The sequence below is a fragment of the Paramisgurnus dabryanus genome, chromosome 12 (assembly GCF_030506205.2).
Source record: "Paramisgurnus dabryanus chromosome 12, PD_genome_1.1, whole genome shotgun sequence".
Taxonomy (NCBI): Eukaryota; Metazoa; Chordata; class Actinopteri; order Cypriniformes; family Cobitidae; genus Paramisgurnus; species Paramisgurnus dabryanus.
Window position 1 is genome coordinate 5,257,312 of NC_133348.1, and position 26,093 is coordinate 5,283,404.

General features: G+C 36.8%; 1 protein-coding gene across 3 annotated transcripts in view; it reads left to right on the forward strand.

Moving 5' to 3' along the window:
* Positions 1–26,093, forward strand: part of cep85l (centrosomal protein 85, like) — a 118,774-nt gene that overhangs the window by 28,397 nt on the left and 64,284 nt on the right. The window contains exons 1-2 of one of the 3 annotated variants that reach the window (XM_065256249.1): positions 1,469–1,560; positions 17,591–17,749. In XM_065256249.1, the coding sequence (XP_065112321.1) occupies positions 1,545–1,560; positions 17,591–17,749 (175 nt within the window). In that variant the 5' untranslated portion in view covers positions 1,469–1,544. Of the gene's footprint in view, positions 1–1,468; positions 1,561–10,744; positions 11,097–17,590; positions 17,750–26,093 lie in introns of those variants that run through there. The other 2 variants (XM_065256248.2, XR_010528675.1) reach the window with 2 other exon arrangements.

Here is a 26,093-nt window from a genome sequence, read left to right on the forward strand (position 1 = left end):
CCATATTTAAAACTTTATAAACTAAAATAAATACCTTCCGGTAGCGCCGCCATCTTAGTCGCGTCTGCATTCAGGATGAGAGCTTACGCAGCCTACGGAGGCTACTCTGCTGCTGCTCTGTGCCCCCGCCCTCCGAATTTGTCATACGTCACTAAGAAAAGTGCGTACACTACGCTAATACTCTCTCCTGAATATAGAGGAGTCTAAGATGGCCGCGCTACCGGAAGGTATTTATTTTCGTTAATAAAGTTTTAAATATGGATATTTCTACAACAACACCGCGCGGATTACCCTCAGAAGACCTTTGTTTATCATCCTGGAGCCGTTCGGATTTAATTTGTGAAGGATTACGCACTTTTTTTGGACTTGAAGGTCGTGGACTATGGCTGGACCCCGTAACATTACATTTAATCAACTGAAAGATCTAAAATATTTTCTAAAATATCCGAAAATGTGTTTGTCTGAAAAACGATGGACATATGCAACTCGGACAGCTTGGGGGTGAGTAAATCATGGGTTTAATCGTTTTTGGCCGAACTATCCCTTTAACTAAAATGTATTGCAACCACTTACCTCAAAAAAATGGAGTAAATTGAATGAATAATTTTTTTCAGTGTACCACTACCCATCTGCGCTTTTTTGGAATTGCGCTCTCATGCTAATTTGCCCTGTTTAGTAAATCTGGCTCTTAATACCCTAATAATCGATCATTTTGACCCATACAATGTATTGTTGGCTATTACTACTTATGACTGTTTTTGTGGTCCAGGGTCATAAATCAAAATAAATATTTTTTTAATTAAAACATCAGTCACTTAACACATAGAGGTCCCAAAATACAAATACAAAAATTTACTAGTCGCCATGGTTGTCAAGCCAAGTCTTAAGTCGCATGGGTATATTTGTAGCAATAGCCAATAATACATTGTATGGGTCAAATTTTTCGATCATTAATATTAAGTAAAGATCATGTTCCATTAAGATATTTTGTAAATTTCGTAAATATATCAAAAATTTGATCTATCAATGTAGAATCAGGGTCATAAATAATGCCAGAATTATATTTTTAAGTAAATTAAAATCTGCTCTAGGTTGACAAACACTTCATAAATGTCCCTCAGATGTGGACAGATATCTTGATCTTTAGCTGAGGTCAGACTCTTCATGCTGTGAGGTGTTTAACAACAGAGGCACTAAAGAGGCTTTGAAAACTACAAAAGTCAAAAGCTCTGACCTTTACAGGTCACACACATGCTAATGGTCACCAAACAGACTGTGCTTTCTATAATAAAATTGTTTTCTTTTATTGTTTGTCACATTTAGTTTGATCCTCATTCTGTGGGAAGCATGTAAAGTCAAAACAGGTGTTGTACCCCAAATGACTGGATCAATGTTTTATAATCACACTCGGAAGCAAGTCATATTGCCACACCTATTCAAAAAGCCTCTGTAATGTGTTTTATGCAATCTCATTGGCTGAATGCGTTACCGTATGCTAAGCAAAACCACTTCCTCGCGCTACTTCTCCATAACGCACGTTTCCTATGACGACCAACAACTGTAAGTTTTACATTTGTATGACTGTATTTTTCTTTTTTGTTTGTCATTTGCTTCTTTTCAAGTCATGAAAATACGAGTTATTGATATTTTTGGCGCCAAATATATGGATTTGAATTGAAAAACAAGCTTTAAGACTCATAATAATGAATGCAGTTGAACATTCATGCTTTATAATAAAAATGTATGGATAAAGAAATAGGATTGCTAGGATTATGTCGTTTGGGATTACTTGATAGTCTGTAATTTGCTGCTGCTGCTTGTTTAAAATTGAATTTTGGTGAATTTGTGTGTTTTTAAGAAGTTGAAGTCTTTCTCATTTGTAAACAGGAAGCCATACTTGTATGTATATTTAACATTTATGCATTTGGCAGATGCTTTAATCTAATCGGACTTACAGCACATTTGAGGTACATTTTGAGATTGAACGCATGGCCTTTGCACTGCTAATGCAACGCTCAACCAGTTGATCCACAGAAACCATACATTTGATTTACTGATATTGCTTTACAGTAAATTTGGTGAAAAAACTATATAGTGTTTATTTGACTACACTTCTGTTGATATAGACGGTGTATACATGTGCACGTCCACTGTGATGAAGTGCGATCATTGGTTTCCTGGCAGTGAGACAGGAAGTGGGGGCTGGGTTCAGTCTGTACTGGTCTGATAACGTGAACAAAACACTGATTCTTGATGCCCTGTTTCGAAATCCCACACGCTCTTAACCTCAGGGAATATTCATGTGGTTGTCCCAAGCTAAATCCCACATCTGTGGCAAAATATGGGAGTTAAATTGTCAATGTCGGAGTGGTGGCGCAGTCCTCTGAGAGGAAGTGTGGTGTTTGCGTTGAGTAGCAACAATATTCGTTCATCTCCGAGAGGGTCAACAAGTTTTGTTCTGCAAAAACAAGATCTCCAGTGAGAATAATGAGATGGGTGGTTTATGGAAAATATAGTTGTAATGTTGTTTTGCTGTGCACTTTTTAATATGTGTCAAACGAAAATTTCTCACAAAAGTAACCAAACTTTTTTTTATTTAATTTTACAAAAGGAAACAAAGTAAGATTTACTGAAGTAAAAGTGTGATTTACTGTTTTGTAATGTAAAGAACATTCTGTGAAAATATAACCTTGATATCTTTAATATTGACTTAGTAAAACCAGGTCAAAGATTGAATTCAATCTGAAATCAATGGAACAAAATCATAATTTGAGACTCTTAATCTTAAAATGACATTATGAGACCATGCAATAAACTCACAAGGCATTGCAGTAGTGTTGCTATGTATTTATAGCTCACTAAATTAAAAGTGTTTTTAAAACCTACTACAGTATTTATCAATTCACTATTTAATAATACAACAAAGTAATTGCTATAGAAATACTTCATTACAAATACCTTCCTGTGTTCAGAAAAACAAATAAATTTTTACAGGTTTGAAACAACTTGGGTGAGTAAATATTAGTGACAGAATTGTTCATTTTTGGGATAACTATCCCTTTTATAGCCTATAAACAGTGAAACTTTAAATGTTTAAAGGGTGTTCTGGTCAACCCAGCGTTGGGTCAAAAAGGGAAAAGCCCAGCAGCTGGGTTGAAATTAACCCAGAATTTTTTTTATTTGACCCAACAATGGGTTAAAACAACCCAGCATTTTGGGTTGAAACTACCCAGCATGGGTTAAATTACAACCTGGGCTCGTCTCTTTTTTGAAAATAACCTAGCATTTTTTTAGTGTGTAGGCTTGTGTCAGATTTTAATATTGCATATTGTTGGTTTGTTTGAAATCCCTATCCTTAAGTAATTGGGCAAAAGTGTTGGGGTAACACATTACAAGTAACGTGCATTACGTAATAATAGTACTTTTCTGAAGTAACGAGTAAAGTAACGCATTACTTTATCAATGTAAACATTAATATTTTAGTTACTTTTTAAAGAAAGTAATGCAAGTTACTTTTTAGATGAATTAATTCGATTACATTTTTTTAACAGTCACACAAAGTTACCCACTTCATGCGTACCCGCCTGAGCGGTAACAGTTTAAGTCAGAAACAGAGATGGCAGGCCAGAGCTTGACATTTGTTGCGATGGAAATACGCAATTTCTGAATGCAGAACTTCTCAGCCATAAAAAAACACCTGCAAGGCCTGAAAGAGATCAAGCCTAAGCCAGGTAGAAAACTTAAAATTTATGCAAATATTACTTTCCATGAAAAGTAATAAAGTAACGCAATTTGTTACTTTTTTGTGGAGTAATGCATTACTTCTAAAAGTAACTTTCCCCAAAACAGTTGGGCAATAGTAATAGGGATGCTTGTCTTAGCAGAGATTTGTATAGTCCATTTTGGCTAGTAACAGACCATGACTGTTTGCAGACGAGTGTGAGCTCTCTTTGTGTTGTTATGCAGTGTAGCTGCTCTGTCTAGTGAGTGAGTGTGTGGGCCAAAACTGTTGCTCAGAGCTCGTGCTTTTGTGGAGACAAACCTCAGTGTCATCCTGTGCCAGGATTCCCTATACAGTCTGCAGGAATGTTTTCATACATCACCTCAATGTGGTTTTCATTTACACAGGTGGCCCTTTAACAAAACCCTGCCTATAGCAGAAGCTACCTTTTACTTTTTCAAAGTGTATTCTCGTTGAAAGAGCAACTTAGAGATTCTGCTTACTCTACACTCTATAAAATGCAGGGTTTTTAAGTTAAAAAAATCATGGGTTTGTCCCATTTTGACCCAACACTGGGTTGAAAATAATTCAGCATGTAATGAGTGTGTAGTGCTCATTGGTAGAGCATTGTGCTAGCAATGCATTTTTGGGGTAAGCCATACCTTTAAAGAATATTTTATTTGTTGTTTTGTGCCATGGAGCTAAATGTACTGTAAGAAACTTTTAAATATGATAAAAGCAGGGGATTTGACAACACTATAAAAATGGCTGGGTTATTTTTAACCCATAATGCAGGGGCAACGTTGGTCCTGGAGTGCCGTATCCTGAAGATTTTAGCTCAAACCCTGATAAAATCGTGCATATACTTGTAGTTTTCAGGTAACTCTTTAGGGCTTGATAATGGGTTAATGGGTTTACACATAATGGGTAAATATTGGACAGAACCCATGCTGGGTTAAAATGACCCAATGTTGGGCTGTTGTTATGCAACCGTGGGTTAAAATAACCAGGCAGTTATATGTTCTGTCTGATATTTACCCATTTGGGTAAAAATAACCCAGCCATTTTTAACCAGTGTGGTGGTTTGTTTTGGGAAACGCTAAATAAATCCAGTAGACAAAAGGTCTTTAACCTTTCTCAAGTCAAGGACCCCTTAACCCGTTATCACGTCTAAGAATGTAGTTTTCATATTTCATTACAAATGTTTAAGCAGTAATAATAATGCAGTAACTGTAATTTATTAATTTGTCACAAGAGTATGCAGCAAACCTCATAGGAAACCAACACAAAGCTTAGTTTTTTGATATAATTTTATGTTTTAAAAATAATACTATATTGCATATTTTATTTATTACAAATAAATGTAAATTGCTAAATAATAATTTCAACTCCAGACACTTCCGTAAAAAATGAAAAATGTGAAAGTGTCTTCTTTAAACCAAATCTTGTTTGAAATTTCTCCACTGTCTCCTCAAAATATGGTAATTTGACTTGAATAATACCAGAATAATACTGTTATTATGCACTCTTGTTTTTTTTGTCTTGTCTGGGGTAGAATTTTCTAACCCTACATCCAATCAGGCAACTTTCTCACAAGTAAATACTTGTGGTGATTGTTCAGGAAACTTAACGTAAATATGCATGCAAATGGTTTCTGTTGTAATCATAAAGAAAATTGTGGATGTTATGTGGTGTGTTGCAATGTGGATGTTATTGCTAAAATACAAAAAATAATACTATATTGCATATTTTATTTATTACAAATAAATTTAAATTGCTAAATAAAAATTTCAACTCCAGACACTTCCGTAAAAAATGAAAAATGTGAAAGTGTCCTCTTTAAAACAAGACCAAAATTAGGCTTCTAGACATAAAAAATGCCACAGTTATATTCATTTAAAGGTGTACATCACCTTTTTCCCGGTTGAAGACCATGCAGAACAGCATTATAAAAAAAATCTAATTTTGTACACACTGAAGGTGTTAAGGAAGCTGTCGACTTGGAAAGTTATCAAGATATCAAATAAAATAAAAATTCCATTTCTAAACCCAGCCGTTGGGTTTAATTAACTTAGGAACTGTTTATATTTGACACAACAATGGGTTAACTTAAAATTCCAGTGTACCGTGGGAGGGACACTGCATTATTTGACAGAAAACTTCTTAAAACTCAAAAACAAAAGTTCATTAGTAATCAGATATTCATACATATTTTACAAGTTGGCTAATTCGTATCAATTTATACGCAGTTAATCAAGCAAAATCGTACAATTCTCATAAAAAAAATCTGAACCCCAAAGTCACAGGGGTCAAGGCAAATCGTACCAAAACTTACGAATGTGGTCGTATGAATTAATACAAATAAGCCAACTTGTAAAATATGTACGAATTTTCGTGAGATAGCGTTGAATATTCTTTTATCATAATTTGTTATTTTAAACCAAATCTTGTTTGAAATTTCTCCACTGTCTCCTCAAAATATGGTAATTTGACTTGAATAATACCAGAATAATACTGTTCTTTCTCACAACTTTCTCACAAGTAAATACATGTGGTGATTGTTCAGGAACCTTAACGTAAATATGCATGCAAATGGTTTCTGTTGTAATCATAAAGGAAATTGTGGATGTTTTGTGGTGTGTTGCAATGTGGTGTGTTGCAAACAGTCATATTTTCTGCATTGTGCATTTTGTACAGTACATAACCAAAAATCAGTTCTAATGACTTAGATTATTTCCTTTGCTGTTTCATACTGTATGTCTACCAAAGCAAAGCATCTTTCCACCTATAGTTAGAAATCACTGGATTATCAAAATAAATGACTAGATGTCTAACCTTTTCAATTAGTGCTACTATGAGACATGAAGACTATGTTCAGAAAGGAATGCACCCTTTTGGGAAGCTCGGGCAATCGGCCTGGTCTATCAAACAGGTGTGGAGTGGAAACAGATTTTTAGTCAACCTTTATGTAAATAGTTCTGCTGTTTCTCTGTGAAAGAATGTGCCAGCTGTATGGTGAGCTATATGAGGATGAGCTATTTGTTTTGAACAAGCAAATTTTATTTATCCACACATGACCTTTCTAACACAGGACTCATATTTCTATATTAGTATGGGAGATGTGACAACTTGCCCCCTGCCTACCCATGCACACTTCAACTTTATGGTTAAAATTTGTTTATTTTACAGTCAACTTTTGTAATGGTTTTATTGCACTCTTAAAAATAAAGATGCGTAAAGGGTTTTTTACAGTGATGACATAGAAGAACAATTTTTGTCATTCAGTGAAAGAAACATTTCTTTTATAATCTGAAGAATCTTTATTCACAACAAAGAACCTTTGGTGAAAAAGAAAGGTTTTTACGGAAGCATTAAGCCAGAAATGGTTCTTCTATGGCACTATAAAGCACTTTTATTTTTAAGAGTGTGTTCACTTATTAACCCAAGATATATATAACAATATTACTAACCTTTTGTTTGAATTGGGTGTTTGAAACAAACTGAAACACTGCTAAAGGAAACAAGCATTATATATTATAGTCCTATATTATATGTTTTAGTTAGAGATAAGCCCATGTGACAACTTGCCCCGGTCTTCTATATGTAGACAACACAGACTATTTACAGTGAGTATATGTGTTTGTTTGCGAGGGGACTAATTACAGAATTTAAGCAAAATAGCAAAACATTTTGTAATGCTGATTTCTTATATTTAATCTGAAAGTGCATTTGCATGTATAGCGAATGTTATTTTACCAGTAGGACATAAGACAACAGGGTCCTAAAGCCAAAAGAACTCTAGGGGGCAGGATGTCCTACCACGTTCAGACCAGTTTGATTGAGATTAGGTAAATGAGGAGTTAAAATGTCAGAGCCTAGGGCTGTGGTGGTTAGTAAGGAGGAGGGGAAGGTTTTATGGTTATAATGGATAGGGGGTAGGGGCAATGGTAAACATTTTAAGGCTCGTTTCTGCAATTTAATCTATGAGCAGCCATTGCACATTAGGGGATACATGTGATTTCGCATTTCTATCAAACAGATTGTAAAATTAGATTAAGGGACAATTTTAGATTTAGTACTAAACAAGTGTTGGTTGCTATCAACCCAGTGCCGGTCTTTCCTATACGCAAATTACGCAATTTGCATAGGGCCCCGCACCACTAGGGGGCCTCCTTGATCTCAGAATTATTTAAAACCATTATACCAAAGAAAAATTATTATTATGTTTAATGAAAACAAGACGCTATAATTTAAATAATTTGCAAACTTCCGAATTTATGCGGGTTTTTAAAAATACTTAATGATTTCTTAAATCACTGATATGTACTCGGACAACATGTAGGCAGTTTCTCAATCCGAAGGCTGCAGCCTTCAGAGGGCACATTTGTAGGCTGCATATGCGTCATAAATACGTATTTCAGAATATTAACAATTATAATGTTGACTATTTTTCTTAGTTAATGGTTAATTGTTATATTATGCTTATGTCTTGCAAATGAAATGCTTATTTAACTTAAATAAATCAGGCTTGATGATGTATGCATGGCACATCTGGAGGTTGCAGCCTTCAAATTTAGAAACGGCCGCGTGCGTGACGGAGAAGAGTGATTTGGTAACGATGCGCATATTATATGCCCACCATTGATTTAAAACAAAGCTATCCGTCTGGGGCAGAATAAAGGGGAAAAAACGTGAAGCAAGGGAACAAGATAAAGGATTTGCGCGAGCAGATTACATACAAAGTCAATGCAAAGACGCATATTGGGGCCATTTGGCAGACACGTCTTATCCTAGTCCCAGCCTATAATGCATATTTGAGCTGCCTTAAAGGTCACGTTCTTCCTGATACCATTTTTTAAACCCTAGTTAGTGTGTAATGTTGCTATAATAGCATAAATAATACCTGTAAAATGATAAAGCTCAAAGTTCACTGCCAGGCGATATATTTTCTTCAATAGAATTCCTCTTTAAAAGCCTACAACTAACGGCCGGTTTGGACTACAGCCCTCTATTTCCTGCTTTAATGACGTCAGTAAAACAGTTCGTTGACTAAACTCCACCCACATGAATACGTCAGTCACCAGCTTTTGCTCAAACGGCTAAGCTAAGCTGCTATCGAATCACAGCACACTAAACAAACTACACAATCAGAACTCGATACGTATTTCTGAAGCCGGGACTTCATATAACAATGAAGACATCAGACCGTTTTGAGGACAGTGAAAACAGCGCTATACAGATAAGTAAATTGTGTGAAAAATACTGCGTTTTTTTTACACGTGAAACATGAACACATGTTATATTGCGCACTGTAAACACAATCAAAGCTTTAAAATCACACAAAGAACGGGAGCTTTAAAGTGCACCTATTTCATTGCTCAATAACAACGTTATTTTGTGCATTTGGTAAAATACAATGTGTTTGCGTGGTTCATGGTTAAAAAAAACACATTATTTTCCACATACTGTACATTTTTGTAGCTCCAGATTTCACTCTCTTCCTAAAACACACGGATTTGAAAAGCTCTGTGTCCCTGATTGGCCAGCTAATCTGTATGTTGTGATTGGTCCGAATACCTCTAACATCATCCGCAAATATGAGATTACCGTGCCTAGTTTGTCGCTTGAACAGTTAGAGTTTAGTCGCTTCATTTGTGCGTGAAATTCTAGTCATTGAGACATTCACGTGGAGATTCGCGTCATGGGAGGGGCTTCTGCGACTCCGCTTGTTTCCTGTAATCAAGTCACAACTAGAGCAAGCTCCTAATTGGTTAACGTGGCACGGTTTTTCCACCGAAGTTCAAATTTTTCAACTTGCGTGTTTGCCGCGGCAATGCTCAATTTGCACCATTCGCGCAAACTAGACACTCGAATGAGGCGGAATCGCGTCTACCGCGCCGCGCTAAACGCCTCATTCGCGCCGCGAGACCTCCAGACGTGCGTCAACGCGTCTTCACATTGACTTAACATTGAAATCACTCGCGCTTGACGCCTCTACTGTGGCTGGTGTGAATGCAGCATTACCATGACTGAAAGATTCAGTTGCTAACAGGAGTTAATTTACAGGCTGACAAAGCGGAAGGAATTATGATAATGTCGGTCTTGTCTACATCACCAATCCCAGGAAGTAAACTGTTGCCTACAATCCGTGTGTTTGTTGTAGTTCAAGAAAATAAATATACGTTGGAGCCGATAACTCGCATTTACTAGGGGTTTGTACCTTTTTTCATATCGCTAACATGTACTAATACACACCTACGAGCCAAAGGAAATATAAAAACGTGAATCGGACAATAGGTGCTCTTTAATTTAAAAACACCTACTGACAATTTTTAATATCAGTGCCATTGTTTTGTCTCAAGTTGCCCCCTCTTATTGTTTTTGTAAGGTTTGTTTGGAAAAAATACTAAAATGTCCTAATATAACCAAGCCCTATAGTCCTGGATTAATCTAAACCCTGTCTGGGAAACCGCCCCATTATTCCCATTATTATTTTTAGGGTTTAAGTCCAGACTGCTTTATTGTCAGGATTTTTTTCCAGGACTAACAAAGTTGATCCAGGAACATGTCTATGTGTTCCTGGGTTAGTTAGGTAAGGGTTCAAAATACATGGATAAATGTAGTAACTTACACATGTAATAACTATACAAATTGACAAAAACTAACGTTATTTAAAAAAAAATAAAGGAATGTTGTTTTGACAGGAATGTTGTAACTTCCAGGAATGTCCTTGTAGCAACCCTGGATCCTTTCCTTAAGGTTTGGTTATGGTTTAGGATATGACTTTTTCGGTTTTATACAAGAATGTTGTTCCACAACCAACAAAGCTGCTGATCCAGTAACACGCCTTTCTTAGCAAAAAAAACAACTAACCATTTAAGAGACCATCACTAATTTACACGACCCCGGAACCTTCAGTTTCTTACAAACGCATATCTGGATACGTCCTTCCGTCACTGAAGGTCTGCGGGGTCCTGATCGAGTGGGCGGAGCTAGTGTGTCTCGCGCTCTGATTGCGTTTTCTCCGCGGAGGGAGCGCGCACGCACTGAGATCACATCCTCGCGATGCAGCTGCCAACGATTCGAGCGCACTAGTTCATAACTCAACTCAGATTTACGACACGTACGCGACCATTTCAGGACTATAATACAGTAGAGTCTACACTCGTTTTGATTTTATATCACATACGCAGGATTTCTTCCCGTCATTTGTCATCATGGAATGCGGTTTCACTTAGAAAATCCTTCTCCTTGGTGGGCTCGCGCATATTTGTCTTGGCTCTCGTGTTGGATCCCATTGAGATTTCGTGTACGAAACCGAGCGCAATGTGGGCCAGAAACGATTTCGAGGACGGATTCGACGCGTATAAGATAGGTAAGAGACTACCGCTTTTGAAGTGACACACAATGAGCCGTTTTTATGTTAATGGGAAGGAAACGAGAGCCATGTTTGATCTCAAAGCCTGACGCGTGTGTAACGGTGCGTTTATTGTTGTTCCACGCGTCGCGTTTGACGCTGTAATCGCAACCATACAATGTACACTATCTATTTTGATGTGTAACGTTAGCCTATATATGTTATTATGATATTTTGCTTTAAGTGACAGCATCCACCGAGTAAGGTTACGTGTATGACACGAGGGTCTCTGTTCCTTTAATAAAGGAGTCTCATTAATAATGATATATATGCAGTGCTGAAATACATTGTTGCCTTGTGTATATTTGTCAGGTAGAGCTGTAAGTTTGTGTGAGATTTTAACTGAACTTTTATATTTATAACCGTGTAATGTCTTATGTGTGAAACATGTATAATTAACTTACCTACACATGACATAGTGTTTATCTGGTGGATACATGGATTGAATGCAAGTATGCATGTTTAGTACATTATTATATCAAAGCGTATTTATTTTCTACGCGATACTTTTTTAACTTTCCTATAGTAAAATATTAAAGTATATGACAATATTTACTGCAGTTTATCAAATGTGTGTAGTTCATACTACAACATACTTTAGAAAACATTAACAAAGTGTAAATATGTAAGTAGTAGTATAGCCTACTATGATTTACTACACTTTACTCTAGTAAATATTGTAGTTTATAAATTAGTGTACCTTTAACTATACTAGTGTATTATGTAGCGTTAACTACATTAATTTTATAAACTACAGTATTTACTTTAGTAAAGTGGAGTAAATCATAGTATACTAACTTAGTAATTACACTTTGTTATGTATTATAAACTATTATGTGTAGCATTAACTACACTAATTTTATAAACTACAGTATTTACTATAGTAAAGTGGAGTAAATCATAGTATACTAAACTAGTAATTACACTTTGTTAGGCATTTTAAACTATCATGTACCATTACTGCATTAATTTTATAAACTACAGTATTACTATAGTAAAGTAAAGTAATTCATAGTATACTAAACTAGTAATTACACTTTTTATGTATTATGTACCATTAAATGCACTAATTTGATAAACTACAGTATTACTATAGTAAAGTGGAGTAAATTATAGTATACTAACTTAGTAATTACACTTTATGTATTCTAAACTATTGTGTGTTATTTACCATTACTGCACTAATTTTATAAACTGCAGTATTTACTATAGTAAAGTGGAGTAAATCATAGTATACTAAACTAATAATTACACTTTGTTATGCATTCTAAACTATTTTGTACCATTACTGCACTAATTTTATAAAATACAGTGTTTACTATAGTAAAGTGAAGTAATTCATACAGTATACTAAACTAGCAATTACACTATGTTAGTCATTCTAAACTATCATGTACCATTACTGCATTAATTTTATAAACTACAGTATTACTATAGTAAAGTAAAGTAATTCATAGTATACTAAACTAGTAATTACACTTTTTATGTATTATGTACCATTAAATGCACTAATTTGATAAACTACAGTATTACTATAGTAAAGTGGAGTAAATCATAGTATACGAACTTAGTAATTACACTTTATGTATTCTAAACTATTGTGTGTTATGTACCATTACTGCACTAATTTTATAAACTGCAGTATTTACTATAGTAAAGTGGAGTAAATCATAGTATACTAAACTAGTAATTACACTATGCATTCTAAACTATTATGTACCATACTGCACTAATTTATAAACTACAGTATTTACTATAGCAAAGTGAAGTAATTCATAGTATACTAAACTAGTAATTACACTTTGTTATGCATTTTAAAATGATATGTACCATTAAATGCACTAATTTATAAACTACAGTATTTACTATAGTAACTTTATGCATTCTAAACTATTAAGTTAGTAAACTAGGATTTACTCCACTTTACTAAATACTATAGTTTATAGTGTTGGGCGATATGCCCCATTTTGAGATCGTCCTATCGTCAGCCTGTGAGATCGGCGATACACGATAGTATCGGGGGGCGGGGCAGTAGTTTACTCATTTATTTATTTGTTCATTTATGACAAGACTTGATTGGTGGAAAAAAGAACAAGAGCAACACCGTCATGAATGCATCTTTCTTAAAACTAATGTAATTTTGCGTCAAGATTTACATTAATCTGAGTGCGTCATTAAAGCCCAGACGCTCTTTGCGTGCCAGAGAGGGAGAACAGGACACGCGCTGGTTTTAACCCTCTGCGCGCTAACAACCTCTCTAGTGCAAGGAAATGTCAGAGATAGGGCTGCTCAATTATGGGAAAAATCATAATCCTGATTTTTAACACGATTACTTAATGACTGTAAAAACATGCACCTGCGCAGACACACGCAGCGCACATAAAAATAATTAAATGCATTTGTTTAGTGCTGTTGCAGAAGGTTACACGTGTCAAGCAGTGGTGCTCTCAGAGGTGCCTTTTTATACACACTGGTCCAGCGGAACACAATCATATTTTAAACACGAGGGATGTATTGCTAAAACTCCTTGAAAAGCATATCATAAACAGGATTACTATCTGACTTCAAGTTCAGACAGAGCGCAGCTCTGTGCAGCGGGTTATATTTTAAACAAAAGGAATAGTTTGCCTCAGCTCGCATGAAACGCATTAAACCGCACAAATACATAAGGATTACTACTTCAGTTTATGTTTAGACTTCGGACAGATGCGAGAGCGCGTGCATGTGAGACAGAGGGAAGCGTAGCTGCTCATCCACGCGCTGGATTTAGGTGCTAGAACGAGTCCGAGACGCGCGCATTAAGTGCATCTGCGTGCAAGAAGGAACTCTCTCTCTACAAGCTCTCCGCGTAAAGTGAAGCACAAACCCTCATGCGAGGAAAAGCATGCAAAACTATGATGATGATGATAATAACAACCATTCGCCAACTATCGTCATGACTATCGCCATGAAAGCCTGCCATTGGCGATATGTCGGACGATCGTCGATACACGATACTATCGTCTATCGGCACAACACTAATAGTTTATAAAATTAGTGCAGTTAATGCTATAATATGTTCGTATACTATGATTTAGTACAGTTTACTGTAGTAAATACAAAGTATACTACAGTATTTTTCTTTCTTTATCTTAGAATTGTCTACTCAAAATCTTTCTGAAATGAAATATTGTCTAAACGCTGAACACAGATGTCATTTTGCTATAAACTAATCTCTCTGCTAGTGTGGTTAATAGTTCATATTAAATTGCGTAACTGTTGGTGGTCTAAATGTGCGGCTGTTACCCCATTAACAACAAGATCTATGTTTACTTATTTACAGATCCACTGTTCTGTCAAGAGAGCTAATGTCGATCATTTCATAGGGACTGGTATGAGCTTGTTATTTGTCCACCCAGGAGACCTAAGTTTAGGGTCTCTGAGTCCTGAGTGATTTCAGCTGGGTCTTGGCCTCAAGCTGGTTGAAAACCTGCTGTCTCAGGCAAAGCTCAGTTTTTCAAAAGATTTACAACTCCCAAAAATGCAAAAAGTTTGGTATGCAGGTACAGTTATAGATTTGCTGACAGCAGCAGCTGTAAGCAAAAAAGCAAGATGTTTTAAATTGTGTAACAGTTGCAGCAATTGTGCTAAAATAGTCTTTTAATAACACAATGATTGAGATCAATTTCTAATTGTATTTTACTCAGCAGCTTTCCTGATGTAAATCACTTATATAGAGAGATGTCAGTAGCTGCATTTTCATTTAAGGAATACTCCACTTTCATAAAATAAATCAGGATAATTTACTCACCCTCGTCATCCAAAATGTAGGGATGTGCATTTATGTCATTTTTTCATTTCGATTAATCCATAGGTCTGAAGAACGAGTACTCGATTAACTGGGGGCGGGGCAATCAAAGGGGCGGGGCGTACACGTCATGTTGAAAATGAAAATATTTTTATTAAAAACACTCAAATAAAACTTTATTTCGAAGAAACTATGACAGAACGATGAACACATACTAGATTCCTAATTAATTAAATGTTTTTAACAGACACCTCTAACAGGAAAAGCTGCATGATGAAGTGAAACTAAAGGGTTAATAAATACAAACCGAAGCACTTTCTATATGACGCACTCTGCATAATATTAAGCCTTTATACAACATAAATGTACAACGTGCATCAATCTGCATAAAATGCAAGACTTCAAATAATTTTTCAACTAAGTTATCTAAAAAAAAGAAAGTTTAGCTCCCTTTGTGGATGTGCATCATAAACAACGCACTTTAAACACGTCCAGTCAGAGCTCAAACTTCATAACATTAAGCAGCCTTAAGTGTTTTGCTATCATTTTAGCGATTAGCTGTGTCGTGTCGTCCTCTTACCTCAGTCAAGATGTAATGTTAATGCTCGTATTGCTCTCTGGTATCTCTTTGATGTTTAAATATGAGCTGATAACCCACTGAACTTTTGACGGCGCTGTACATTTTGCACCTGACTGACTGTATTTCCAAAAATCACGGCATCCTTTTAAACCATAGTGCCTCAGTGATGTGAGGTGTGCCCGGCTTCACGGGATCGGCGGGCTGCCGCGCATTCCGCAGATCGGCGGGTGGCTACGGTGCGGTCGCGCGGAATTATCTGTTTGTTTTTAAATCACGCATGGTAAAGTTACTGATGTCATACGCCGGTCTGCGTAGCTCGACACGACGTCAAACATGCATCTCTAGACCCAGTCTTTACTACCACATGCGCTTGTAATGCTAACCAGACATCCAAATGCCGCCATATCCACTATAAATAAATAAATAAACCCACATGATCATCATTTTCGTGATGCAATCGAGTACTCGTGCCCATCCCTACCAAAATGTTTGTCTTTCTTTGTTTAGTCGAGAAGAAATTAAGTTTTTTGAGAAAAACATTCCAGGATTTTTCTTCATATAGTGGACTAGAGGGCTTCAACAGTTTACAGTTTCAATGTAGCTTCAAAGGGCTCTAAATGATCCCATCTGCGGCATAAGGGTCTAATCTAGCAAAACGATCGTCATTTTCACAAAAAAAGTACTTTTAAACCACACCTTCTCGTCCTGTACTAGCCGTGTGATGCGCCAGCACCACCTTACGTATTACATAATCACATCGAAAGGTCACACCTTACGTATGTGAAACTCACATTTGCAGACCATTTTAAACAATAAACTGATCTCGCTAGTTAAGACCCTTGTGCCTCAGTTGGGATCGTTTAGAGATCTTTAAAAACTGCATTAAAACTGTAAATTGTTGAGGTCCACTAAAGTCCAATATATGAAGAAAATCTTTCGACTGAATTAAGAAAGACATAAATATCTTGGATGACATGGGGGTGAGTAAATTATCAGAATTTTTTTTATGAAAGTGGAGTAATCATTTAAAGATTTGCGTTATTTTCTAAGTGTCGAAAAAACTATTGCGAAATGACTGCGTTTCCATTAAACAATGTTATGGGACTAAAACGTAACTCTGTTGTCTTGTGATAAGTCATAACAAAAACCAAGGCGACAGGTGTGTTCGACTTCATACGGCGCCGCGCTGACAGAAATGCGAATGACATCAAAATACCGTTAGAGCGACTGAAAAGCATACAGAACAGTCGACTTCCTAATCGCTCTTGCTCTATTTTGATGTTATGCGCTTGTCGATTCGACTGACGCCACAAGAAGTTAAACACACCTCTTCTGTCTTGTCCTCCAACTAAATAAACGTTTTAAAAGAATGATCATGTGGCTATTATGCACGTCAGGTGACTTTCAATGCGAAAAAATCCTGTTTTTTGCTATATATTTCTTTTTCGAATTGCCTGAAAAACCATAAATATTTTATGCAATAAGTATAAAATGCAGTAAATATTTTATATTTTAGAGTTTATGCATTTTCAATTTGCTATTGCAATTTGTGCAATTTGAAGGGTAATAAAAAATGCAACTAATGCAGGATTTCATATTTCACCTATTTCTTGGCAGGCATTATAGAGGACAGCTCAAATAGCTGTGTCTAAACGGATTACACCTTAGAAAGATTAGACTACTAGCAGATATTAGGGGCAAGCACTTTAGCTCAGGATTGACCATTTCGTTTGCCGAATCTCACCTTGTTTTGTCCTTCAAGGCATTTAATCTAACTTTAGAAAGAAAAAAGGATAACTGACAGTGTCATTTGAGTTATGGTTTGTGTAACGGGTATGTGCAAAACTGTATATTCCTCAAAACTCAGAAATCTTGTATGGCTAGATTTGGGATTACTTATTTAAGGGATGTTTAAATAAGACATATTCTTGCATCCTGAATGGCAATGAAATTTACATTGAATGTTTATGTAAATAAATTTTAAGACTTGCGCTGAGAATAAGCAAAGTGATTTTGATGATTTTGTTTGTGTTTTATGGAAATAACATTTTGGTGACCTTGTATCTACCTTTTCTTGTTTCCTAGGTTCGAGCACATCCTCTCCTGGATGGGTCCCAGGCTGTGACTCGGCATGGCAAGCGTCCTCTACTTCTGCTGGCATTAGCAGCCGCGGGCGACGTCACAGCGCCGCCTCGGACAGTGGCGACACGGGCATTGGAACCTCCTGTTCTGACAGTGTAGAAGGTACTTTCAAATAAACAGAAAGCTTGAGTAGCCTGAACCTGCTTTGTGATGCGTGAAATATGTTATTGATTGTCTCCTTTTAATTTATGCCTGGTTTTTGTGGTTAGAGATTGTCTAGAAGTTCAAATACAAAAGTCATGAGCTAACTCCTTAGGCATTGCTTTGGTCAAACAAAACCAAATAGGATTTTAAGGCATTGGTTCTAATTTAGACATGGCCAGCAGATATATAGATCAGAACCTTTAATGCTGTATAAGGGTAAAGTCGATACTGTCAGGGTTTTAATGCATTTGGTTGTTGTATAGAAACTAGCCACTTTGCTTTTTGAGAAGTTGTTCTGAGCAAGCAACGTTTCGTAATAATATTCTCTAGAATTAGGCCAATCCTCAATGTCACTAAAATGTATGTAGGTCAGTGTGCAAGGGTTTATGGGTAGAGATTACAAGGTAGTGAGTAATAGAAATCCATTAGTTTTTTTTCCCAAAAAAATTGCATCCAGACACTCTAGAAATTATGCTATAAGCAAAAGAAGATTTGTTACATTTTTCCTCCTCAAAATCCTTTTATTATGCTGTCACGATCCGAGCATGTTTTAGGTGGGTCCTAGGGTGTTGCTGGATGGTTACTTAGTGTATTCTGGATGGTTACTCGGTAGAAGCTAGATGGTTACTATGGGGATGCTAGATGGTTCCTAGGGTGATGCTAGATGGTTGCTAGGGTTCTAAATTGTTACTGTGGGATGCTAGATGGTTATTATGGTTCTAAATGTTTACTCAGGTGATGCTAGACAGTTATTAGGGTTCTAGAAGGTTACTAGGGGATGCTATATGGTTACCATGGGAATGCTGTATGGTTACTACAGGGATGCTAGATGGTTACCATAGGGCTGCACGATTACAGGAAAAATGATGATCACGATTGTTTTGCTCAAACTTTTGATCACGATTAAAAATACGATCATTCTTTTAGTGAAGAACTTCTATTTACTTCAGTATTTTTATTACACTTTACAGCCATGTATATAATATTATATACATTTTATAGGCCTATATTATAGAATATTTTATTGTTTTGTAATATCCACAGCTCCCATTCTCTTAGATCTTTTTAAGACATTTAAAATAATTCTGCAAAATTCCGCATAGATTTTGCCAAAGAAATCCGCAGAAATAACAAAAATAACTCCTTACACAGATTCCTTACAGCTGTACTACTATTGCAGCAATTAAATCAGTTCAGTTTTAACTGTCAAAATTATAAAATATCTTTTATTTATTTTAGAGCCTTTTTTATTTGTTAAATTAAGGTTTTTGATACTGACCAAGCGGTTAGCGGCCGACAGCTAACGTCATGTTGACGACTTGTTTGATCAAATGAGCCTCTCAAATCAACAATTCACTTGCCTACAATAACATCTATATAATATATATATTTTCAGCATATAACAATGTTAGTTTAAATGTTTATTATCAACACACTATTTTTTAAAAAGCGGAGGGGGGCTGCTTTGTTGATCGCAGTCGCGGCGGGGTGCAGAAAAATAATGAATCAAAACAAAACGAAATAAACATGAAACGAAATAAACATGCAGGTTGCCTTACCTTACACATTCGCTATGCATCAATTAAAATTCAAGGCTTTACACCGCATTTTTCACATGACTACCGAAAGAAGTCTTTTATAGATTATGCATAGTATTTAAGGTTTTTATTCAGTTCTCCATATTCCCTGTTGCACTGAAGGTCCTGCTGCTGGCGGAGACGCTAAATACCGTTGCAACAGGTGCATTTCTAAATGTGCGTAGTGGACTCGTGCGATAGGTTAAACGTCTTTCTTTTACAATTTATCAATGTCTCAATGTTTCTTTTAATTAAATTATTATATATAAAGGTGGAGAAGCCTAAAAAAATCCAGAGGCCTGGCCGCATATCAACTGTGATGTTAAAAATGGTCCGAAACCCGACCCAATGGGCGTAAAAAGGCTGAAATGCAGGGCTGTAATATATATTTATATCAAATTAGAATTAAACTAAAATAAAACATTTTTGAATAAAAAATCGCTATGATATGCCTTTTTATGTGGCAATATATTTTTTTTAAACCCTTGCTGCTCACGGTGCTTATTGGACCCATATCCTTAGCTAACTTACATGATACTCGATCCGTTATTGTTGTCTGTGTCGTGGATGGTCGGGGATTTTTTATGGTTGCGGCTTGTGTCTTCAGCTTTTGAAACTCTTGATATTTCACGTTTGGACGGAACAGGAGCACAGTTTGCACAAGACTCGTGACTTACCTTATCATCACTTTCCTCAAATCCGAAATATCCAAACAATGGAGTAGGCCTATATGACCCTTTTTGGGAATTAAACATACATATTTCTGCACTTTCTTCTTGTTGCTCTGCCATTATGTTCGAATGACTGTAAATCTCGTGATGCTAATGTATTTCTACCTAAACACAGACTGCACTTGAAAAGAAACACTCCGTTTACTCTGACTCCGCCCATAACAAACACTTTGCTTGATTCTAGACGTGTGTTTTGTGCTTGGTCTTTGCACATTAATCGCGACGATTGTCATTAATTAATCGTGGGGCACGCATATCGTTATCATGATAAAAATACGATTAATCGTGCAGCCCTAGGTTACCAGGGGATGCTAGATCCTTACTAGGGTTCTAGGCAGCTACTGTGGGATGCTATATGGTTATTAGGGTTCTAGATGGTTACCATGGTGATGCTAGATGGTTATTAGGGTTCTAGATGGTTACCATGGTGATGCTAGATGGTTGCTTTAGGGATGCTAGATGGTTACATGGTTTATGCTAGATAATTTCTACTAGGGTGATGCTAGATGGTTACTAGGGTTCTAGGCAGATACTGTGGGATGCTATATGGTTATTGGGGTTCTAGATGGTTACTAGGGTGATGCTAGATAGTTAATTTAGGGATGCTAGATGGTTACATGGGTAATGCTAGATGATTACTGGGGTTCTAGTTGGTTACTAGGGTTCTAGATGGTTACATGGGGATGCTAGATGATTATAAGGGTTCTAGTTGGTTACTAGGGTGATGCTTGATGATTACTAGGGTTCCAGGTGTTTACTAGGATTCCAGATGGTTACTTGGGGATGCAATATGATTATTAGGGTTCTACATGAATACTAGGGTGATGCTAGATGGTTACTAGGGGGGTGTTGGTGGTTGCTTAATAACAATATTAAAAACGCCTCCTCTATTAAATGTACTGAGTAGCACACCTCTTTTTGACAAACCACACAATTTTTTTTCTGGAGACATCATCATGTCAGTTGCACATATGATGCACATATGATTAAATATTTAAATCCCTAATCACAAGTGTGAGGTACAGTAATACTTTAGCTTTAGCGCAGTGTTCTTCAACCCTGGTCCTGGAGGACCCCCTTCCAGAAAGTTTTAGATGTAGCCTTATTCAAAACACCTGAACCAACTCATCAGCCTCCTTCCAGAATGTCTCCCTAACAAGCTGATAAGTTAAAACAGGTGTGTTGATTAAGGCGACATCTAAAACATTCTGGAAGGGGGTCCTCCAGGACCAGGGTTGAATAACAATGCTTTAGCGACCATGACTAATAACACATACTTATAGATGATCTGTGAGCAAATAAAATGAGTAGTCATCGTTTTATAATTGATGCCTGCAGCCATGATGGATTTGAGCTTCATACTCTATTGTATATCATGAGTGAACTCCAGGGTGAGCTCCCAGCTGGAGGCTCGCTGTCCTGCCCTACATTTTAGCGGGCAACAGTCAACATCCCTATCTCGTCATCCTCACCCCTCTTCCTGCCCTGCTGCTTCTGTTTACAGACTTTTGATGGCTGTCTGGCTCGCTGCCCTAGGGAGACGGACCACGGTCATGGTCCTATTGATCACAGCTCACGATTAAATTGATCTCATTATTATTAGCATGTCAAATAAGCCTCTGCAGAGAGCTACGATCAAGGTCAAGCACAGAGCCGCAAGCTATTTGTGCATTCTGCTCTGGTCTCATCATTCATGTGATTCTCGAACTGTATGACACAAGAAAGCAATTTTTTTTACTTCCATCAAGCATGACTTCAGAAAGTTGTATTTGTGCATAGGCAAAGCCGATCTGAATAGGAGCAATCAGCATGAGCTGGCCCAAGAAGTGGGGCAAACCTGTAATCGCTGTGTAGGAAGAGATCTGTGATATTGTCACATGGTACAGAAAACAGCTTTGATAACCAATGCAGTAGATATGTGCTAAATATTGACAAAAAATATTCGATGCTGTTTTAAGGCTTAAACGTGTAATTTCTGAGGCACGTCTGTCATATAAGTGAATTGCAAAAAATATTATTTTTAAACAGGTTTCCTCCCTACCATCTTCCATTATTTAGACAAACAGATAGTTCCAAATTGAAGGACTACGTTTAGAAAGCTTACAAATTACTCACCAAAATAAGCTTTTTTGTTTTAATCTTTCGTTGCTTTGCTGTTTTCAAGCATGTTTTAATGCAGACTTGAAGTCTTTCTCTTCTAAACCTTTATTTCAAGAAGAATTCAACATATATAATCCACTTGAAAACAGGTGCTATTCTGAGAGCCACTACATCTGCAAATAGCCCTTTAGCATCTTCATTTTTTAAGAGTTTCAATATAATTTTCTTCAGGTTGATTTAAATGATTTAGCTTGGCCTCTTGCTTCTGATATTTTTATATTATGGCTGATGCATTTGTTAAAAACGCAATGTTCAGTGCTCTGTTTTGTATGCAGTACACTATCCTCCAGTGGTTTTCATAATTAGTAGACGGCCTCATTACGGTTGGTTAGAAAGTGCAGGATATCTGTGAGCCCGGGGACACGTCCTGCATCGAAGACACCCAGATTGTCATATTTTTCTCAGTCAAATACACAGTCACACTAACCCAGGCCAACTGGCTTAAAGTGGCTTACAAATTCAGAACATTCAGTACAGTCCACACAGAAATGTTTATCTTGACTGGTGAATTTGTATATAATGTTTGACATAATGTGACTGTGTAGGATTCTGTTTTTATATTCTCATGTTGATTTAAACATTTTTACATGTATGCATTTTGCAGACATTTTTATCCAAAGCGACTTAAATTGCATTACAAGGTATACATTTTATCGTTATTTGTGTCTCCTTGGGTTCGAACACATGATCTTTTGCGCTGCTAACGTAATGCTGTACCACTGAGCTATACGGGAACACCTTTATCTGCACCGATATAGAAAATTTCATCTGAAAGATATATGGCGTTATGTACGAGTAATGACAAATCACCAGAAACTATATAAAAATCATAAAAAATCTCAAACTGTAAGTTTTGAATGCTTTAAAGCTTGAATGCTCCATTTGTCGGTGTTTTGGACCATTATACATATACTTAAAGGTGTATTGTGTATTTAGTTGCATCTAGCAGTGAGATTGTGAATTGCAGCCAACCATAATTTCAAAACGCAAAGAGAAGCTACGATAGCTGCCACACAACAAACATGTCATCGCCTGAAACAACGTAGGTACGAAACTAACCTTACCCTAACTCTACTGTAGTAACATGATGGCAACTTTCATTTAAAGGCGGGCTGCACGATTTTTGAGAATTTTTTTGGGAAAGGGAGTCAGGTCGAGTACTAAAACACAACTGTAGCCAATCAGCAGTAAGGGGCGTGTCTACTAACCGACAATCGTTGCCTGGGTTACGTATGTGTGGGGCGGGTCTAACAAAACAAGGTCTAGATTATATTGGGGTAGGGGCGTGTTTGTTTAGGTGATTTCAAATGTCAACATTGGCTTTCAGAGACCATACACCCCGCCTTTAAGGGGATTGCGGCTCATTCTAAGGTAATAAAAACAATATAGTTCATTATGTAAGGTCTTTATACACCACTGATAATATAGTTATGTATCTTATATAGGGATGGGTATCGTTAAGGTTTTAACGGTATTACTACTCTTACCGGTACTGCTTAACGGTCCGGTGCTTTAACGGTATTCTTATCGGTACTTTGGCCAATGTTAACATTTGATCACGAACCTATGTTCACACGATTAAGTTAATTATGTGTCTGCATTTCATTATTACAAATTAATTTCTGGATATCATTTCTAAATATTATACATATATTTATTAATGCACCAGCGTGAAAGCTGCAGAAAAAATACTCTAAATAGGATATTTAGGCTAAATAAATGTTTACGTGCTGATTTTTCTTTATTTGGGATTTTAAAAAGAAGTAGAAAATATGTTGAATGCATAACGTTCAGCATTTCTCCCAAAAGAAATCAACAGAATTTCAACGTAAGGTAAGCAAACCAATTAGGGAGATTGTACATTTATTTTAAATGACGTGAACAATGTTGATTCAACATGATTTTAGCATACATGCCTGACGTTGATGCGGCAACCACCAGAGATGATGGTTGAATTTTGCAGGCTGCGACCTTCTAAGCACCAGCCTAAGGACGTATTTTAAGACCGATTGCGTCACAGCAGCGCGACTTGAGGCTGTGACTTGTGTTAATATTATTCTGTTTATGTTGCGTATTTCTAAGGTTGATTAATTTTATATACTGTTGAATAGTTTAATCTACATCAACGTGTCATATTTTCTAAAATAAATGAATATTTTTCTGATTCCATATTTATTTAAATAAGTCAGAAACGTCTCCGCTGTGTCCTGCTGACAGGCGCGGTGGGCGCGTGCAACAGGTGACGCAAATTATAGGTCCTCCGAGGGTTAGACTGTCTCATTTCAGTTCTCTTCGCGGACTTCTGAGGCTGCCACCTTGAAAGACAGAGTGCTCCCCTTTTAAGGTTGTATGCTTAGAAGGTCGCAGCCCTTGAATTGGGACACAGCTTCTTTCTGCACGTAATACACTTTTGAAAGATGCTTTGACAGATTGCTTGTGTTTCCGCCCTTACATGCAAACATCTTGTTGCACTTACCTGTATGACAACGAGCGTTGTCTGCATCAACTCTAGTGAAGTATAACCACACTTTTGAATGTTTTGCTCTATCCGCCATCGTCACTCTTTGTATTAAGCGGTAGTTTTCGTGCTGTTATGCGTGTGCGTGCGGCGCGCTCGTTGTTGTGGTTGTGTTTGACAGACAGCCAGCCTCCGCGGCGCGCATGAGAGATCTCGCAGATCTCACAGACAAACGTCTTAATCGCAAATTAGAAATGTTTGGTGAGATAAAATGTGCACGAAAACATTATTAAGCAAGAATACATAGTACATTTATTTTTCTTTTTTTCTCCAGGACCGAAAGCAGAACCGATAGCGTCAGATCTTACTGATACTACGGTCTTTCATAATTTAGCCCCGGGGCCAGTTTAATACCGGGTTTCGGTACCCATCCCTAATCTTATATTGCATTTCCAGTGTTTCCGCTATATACATTCAACCGCGGCGGCCCGCCACTCCTAAAACATCCCCGCCACGCCTGCGGTTGTGGATAGAAGGGATACAGCAAACGAAATCTCGTTGGATGAGCACTGTTTTATCCTAATCCTTTAACCAAACCCAACTCCAAACACAAAATTTCACACGATTGTAGGATGTATTTGTATCCAATTTAGCCAGAACCGCTGTTTTCATCCTAATAATCCTACCTCCAAATCTAATCCTTAACTTTTCGGCATTTGCTGTATCCCTTCTAGACAAAAACCCACAGCGTCAGCTCGCAAAAAGCTACCAAAATGTCCGCTCTGCGAGACTGGCTGTCTAGAAATAAATTCCTTTCTGGGTTTGCGTTGTTCACTCATTTATAAATAAGTCTCCTAAAATATCATAATTTCCTCCATGGGTTTAGTTTCATGCACAAATAGATTTAAATCAACAGAGGATTATTAAGCTACGTTTCTGTTTTGAGAAATAATATAAAATAAATAAGCCTATACGAAATATGTTGCACTTAAATAATTATTAAATTGACAAAACGAATAAAAAAGTATTTGAGTTTCTGTTCTTTTTTTGTGACGCGCTCTAAAACCAAACCAGCAGAAAGCACGTCATGTTTTTAATGATTATAAATAAGCACAAGGTTTTCTCCTTATTGTGTGTTTACACAAATAAAAATACATCATTTGAAGTTTCGAATGTTGCTTTACTTTTATCTTTATGACTATAAATTTAGGGTAATTTAAGCTGCAAGGTCATCACGCATATGATGTTCACCGGCGCATATTCTACACCAACACAGCGCAGGGCTGCGAGAAAAGACATTATTAAACTTTTGATTTAACATATTACGAGTTTTTTGGACATTCATTTGGAATCACTGTACTCATATTATCAACTTA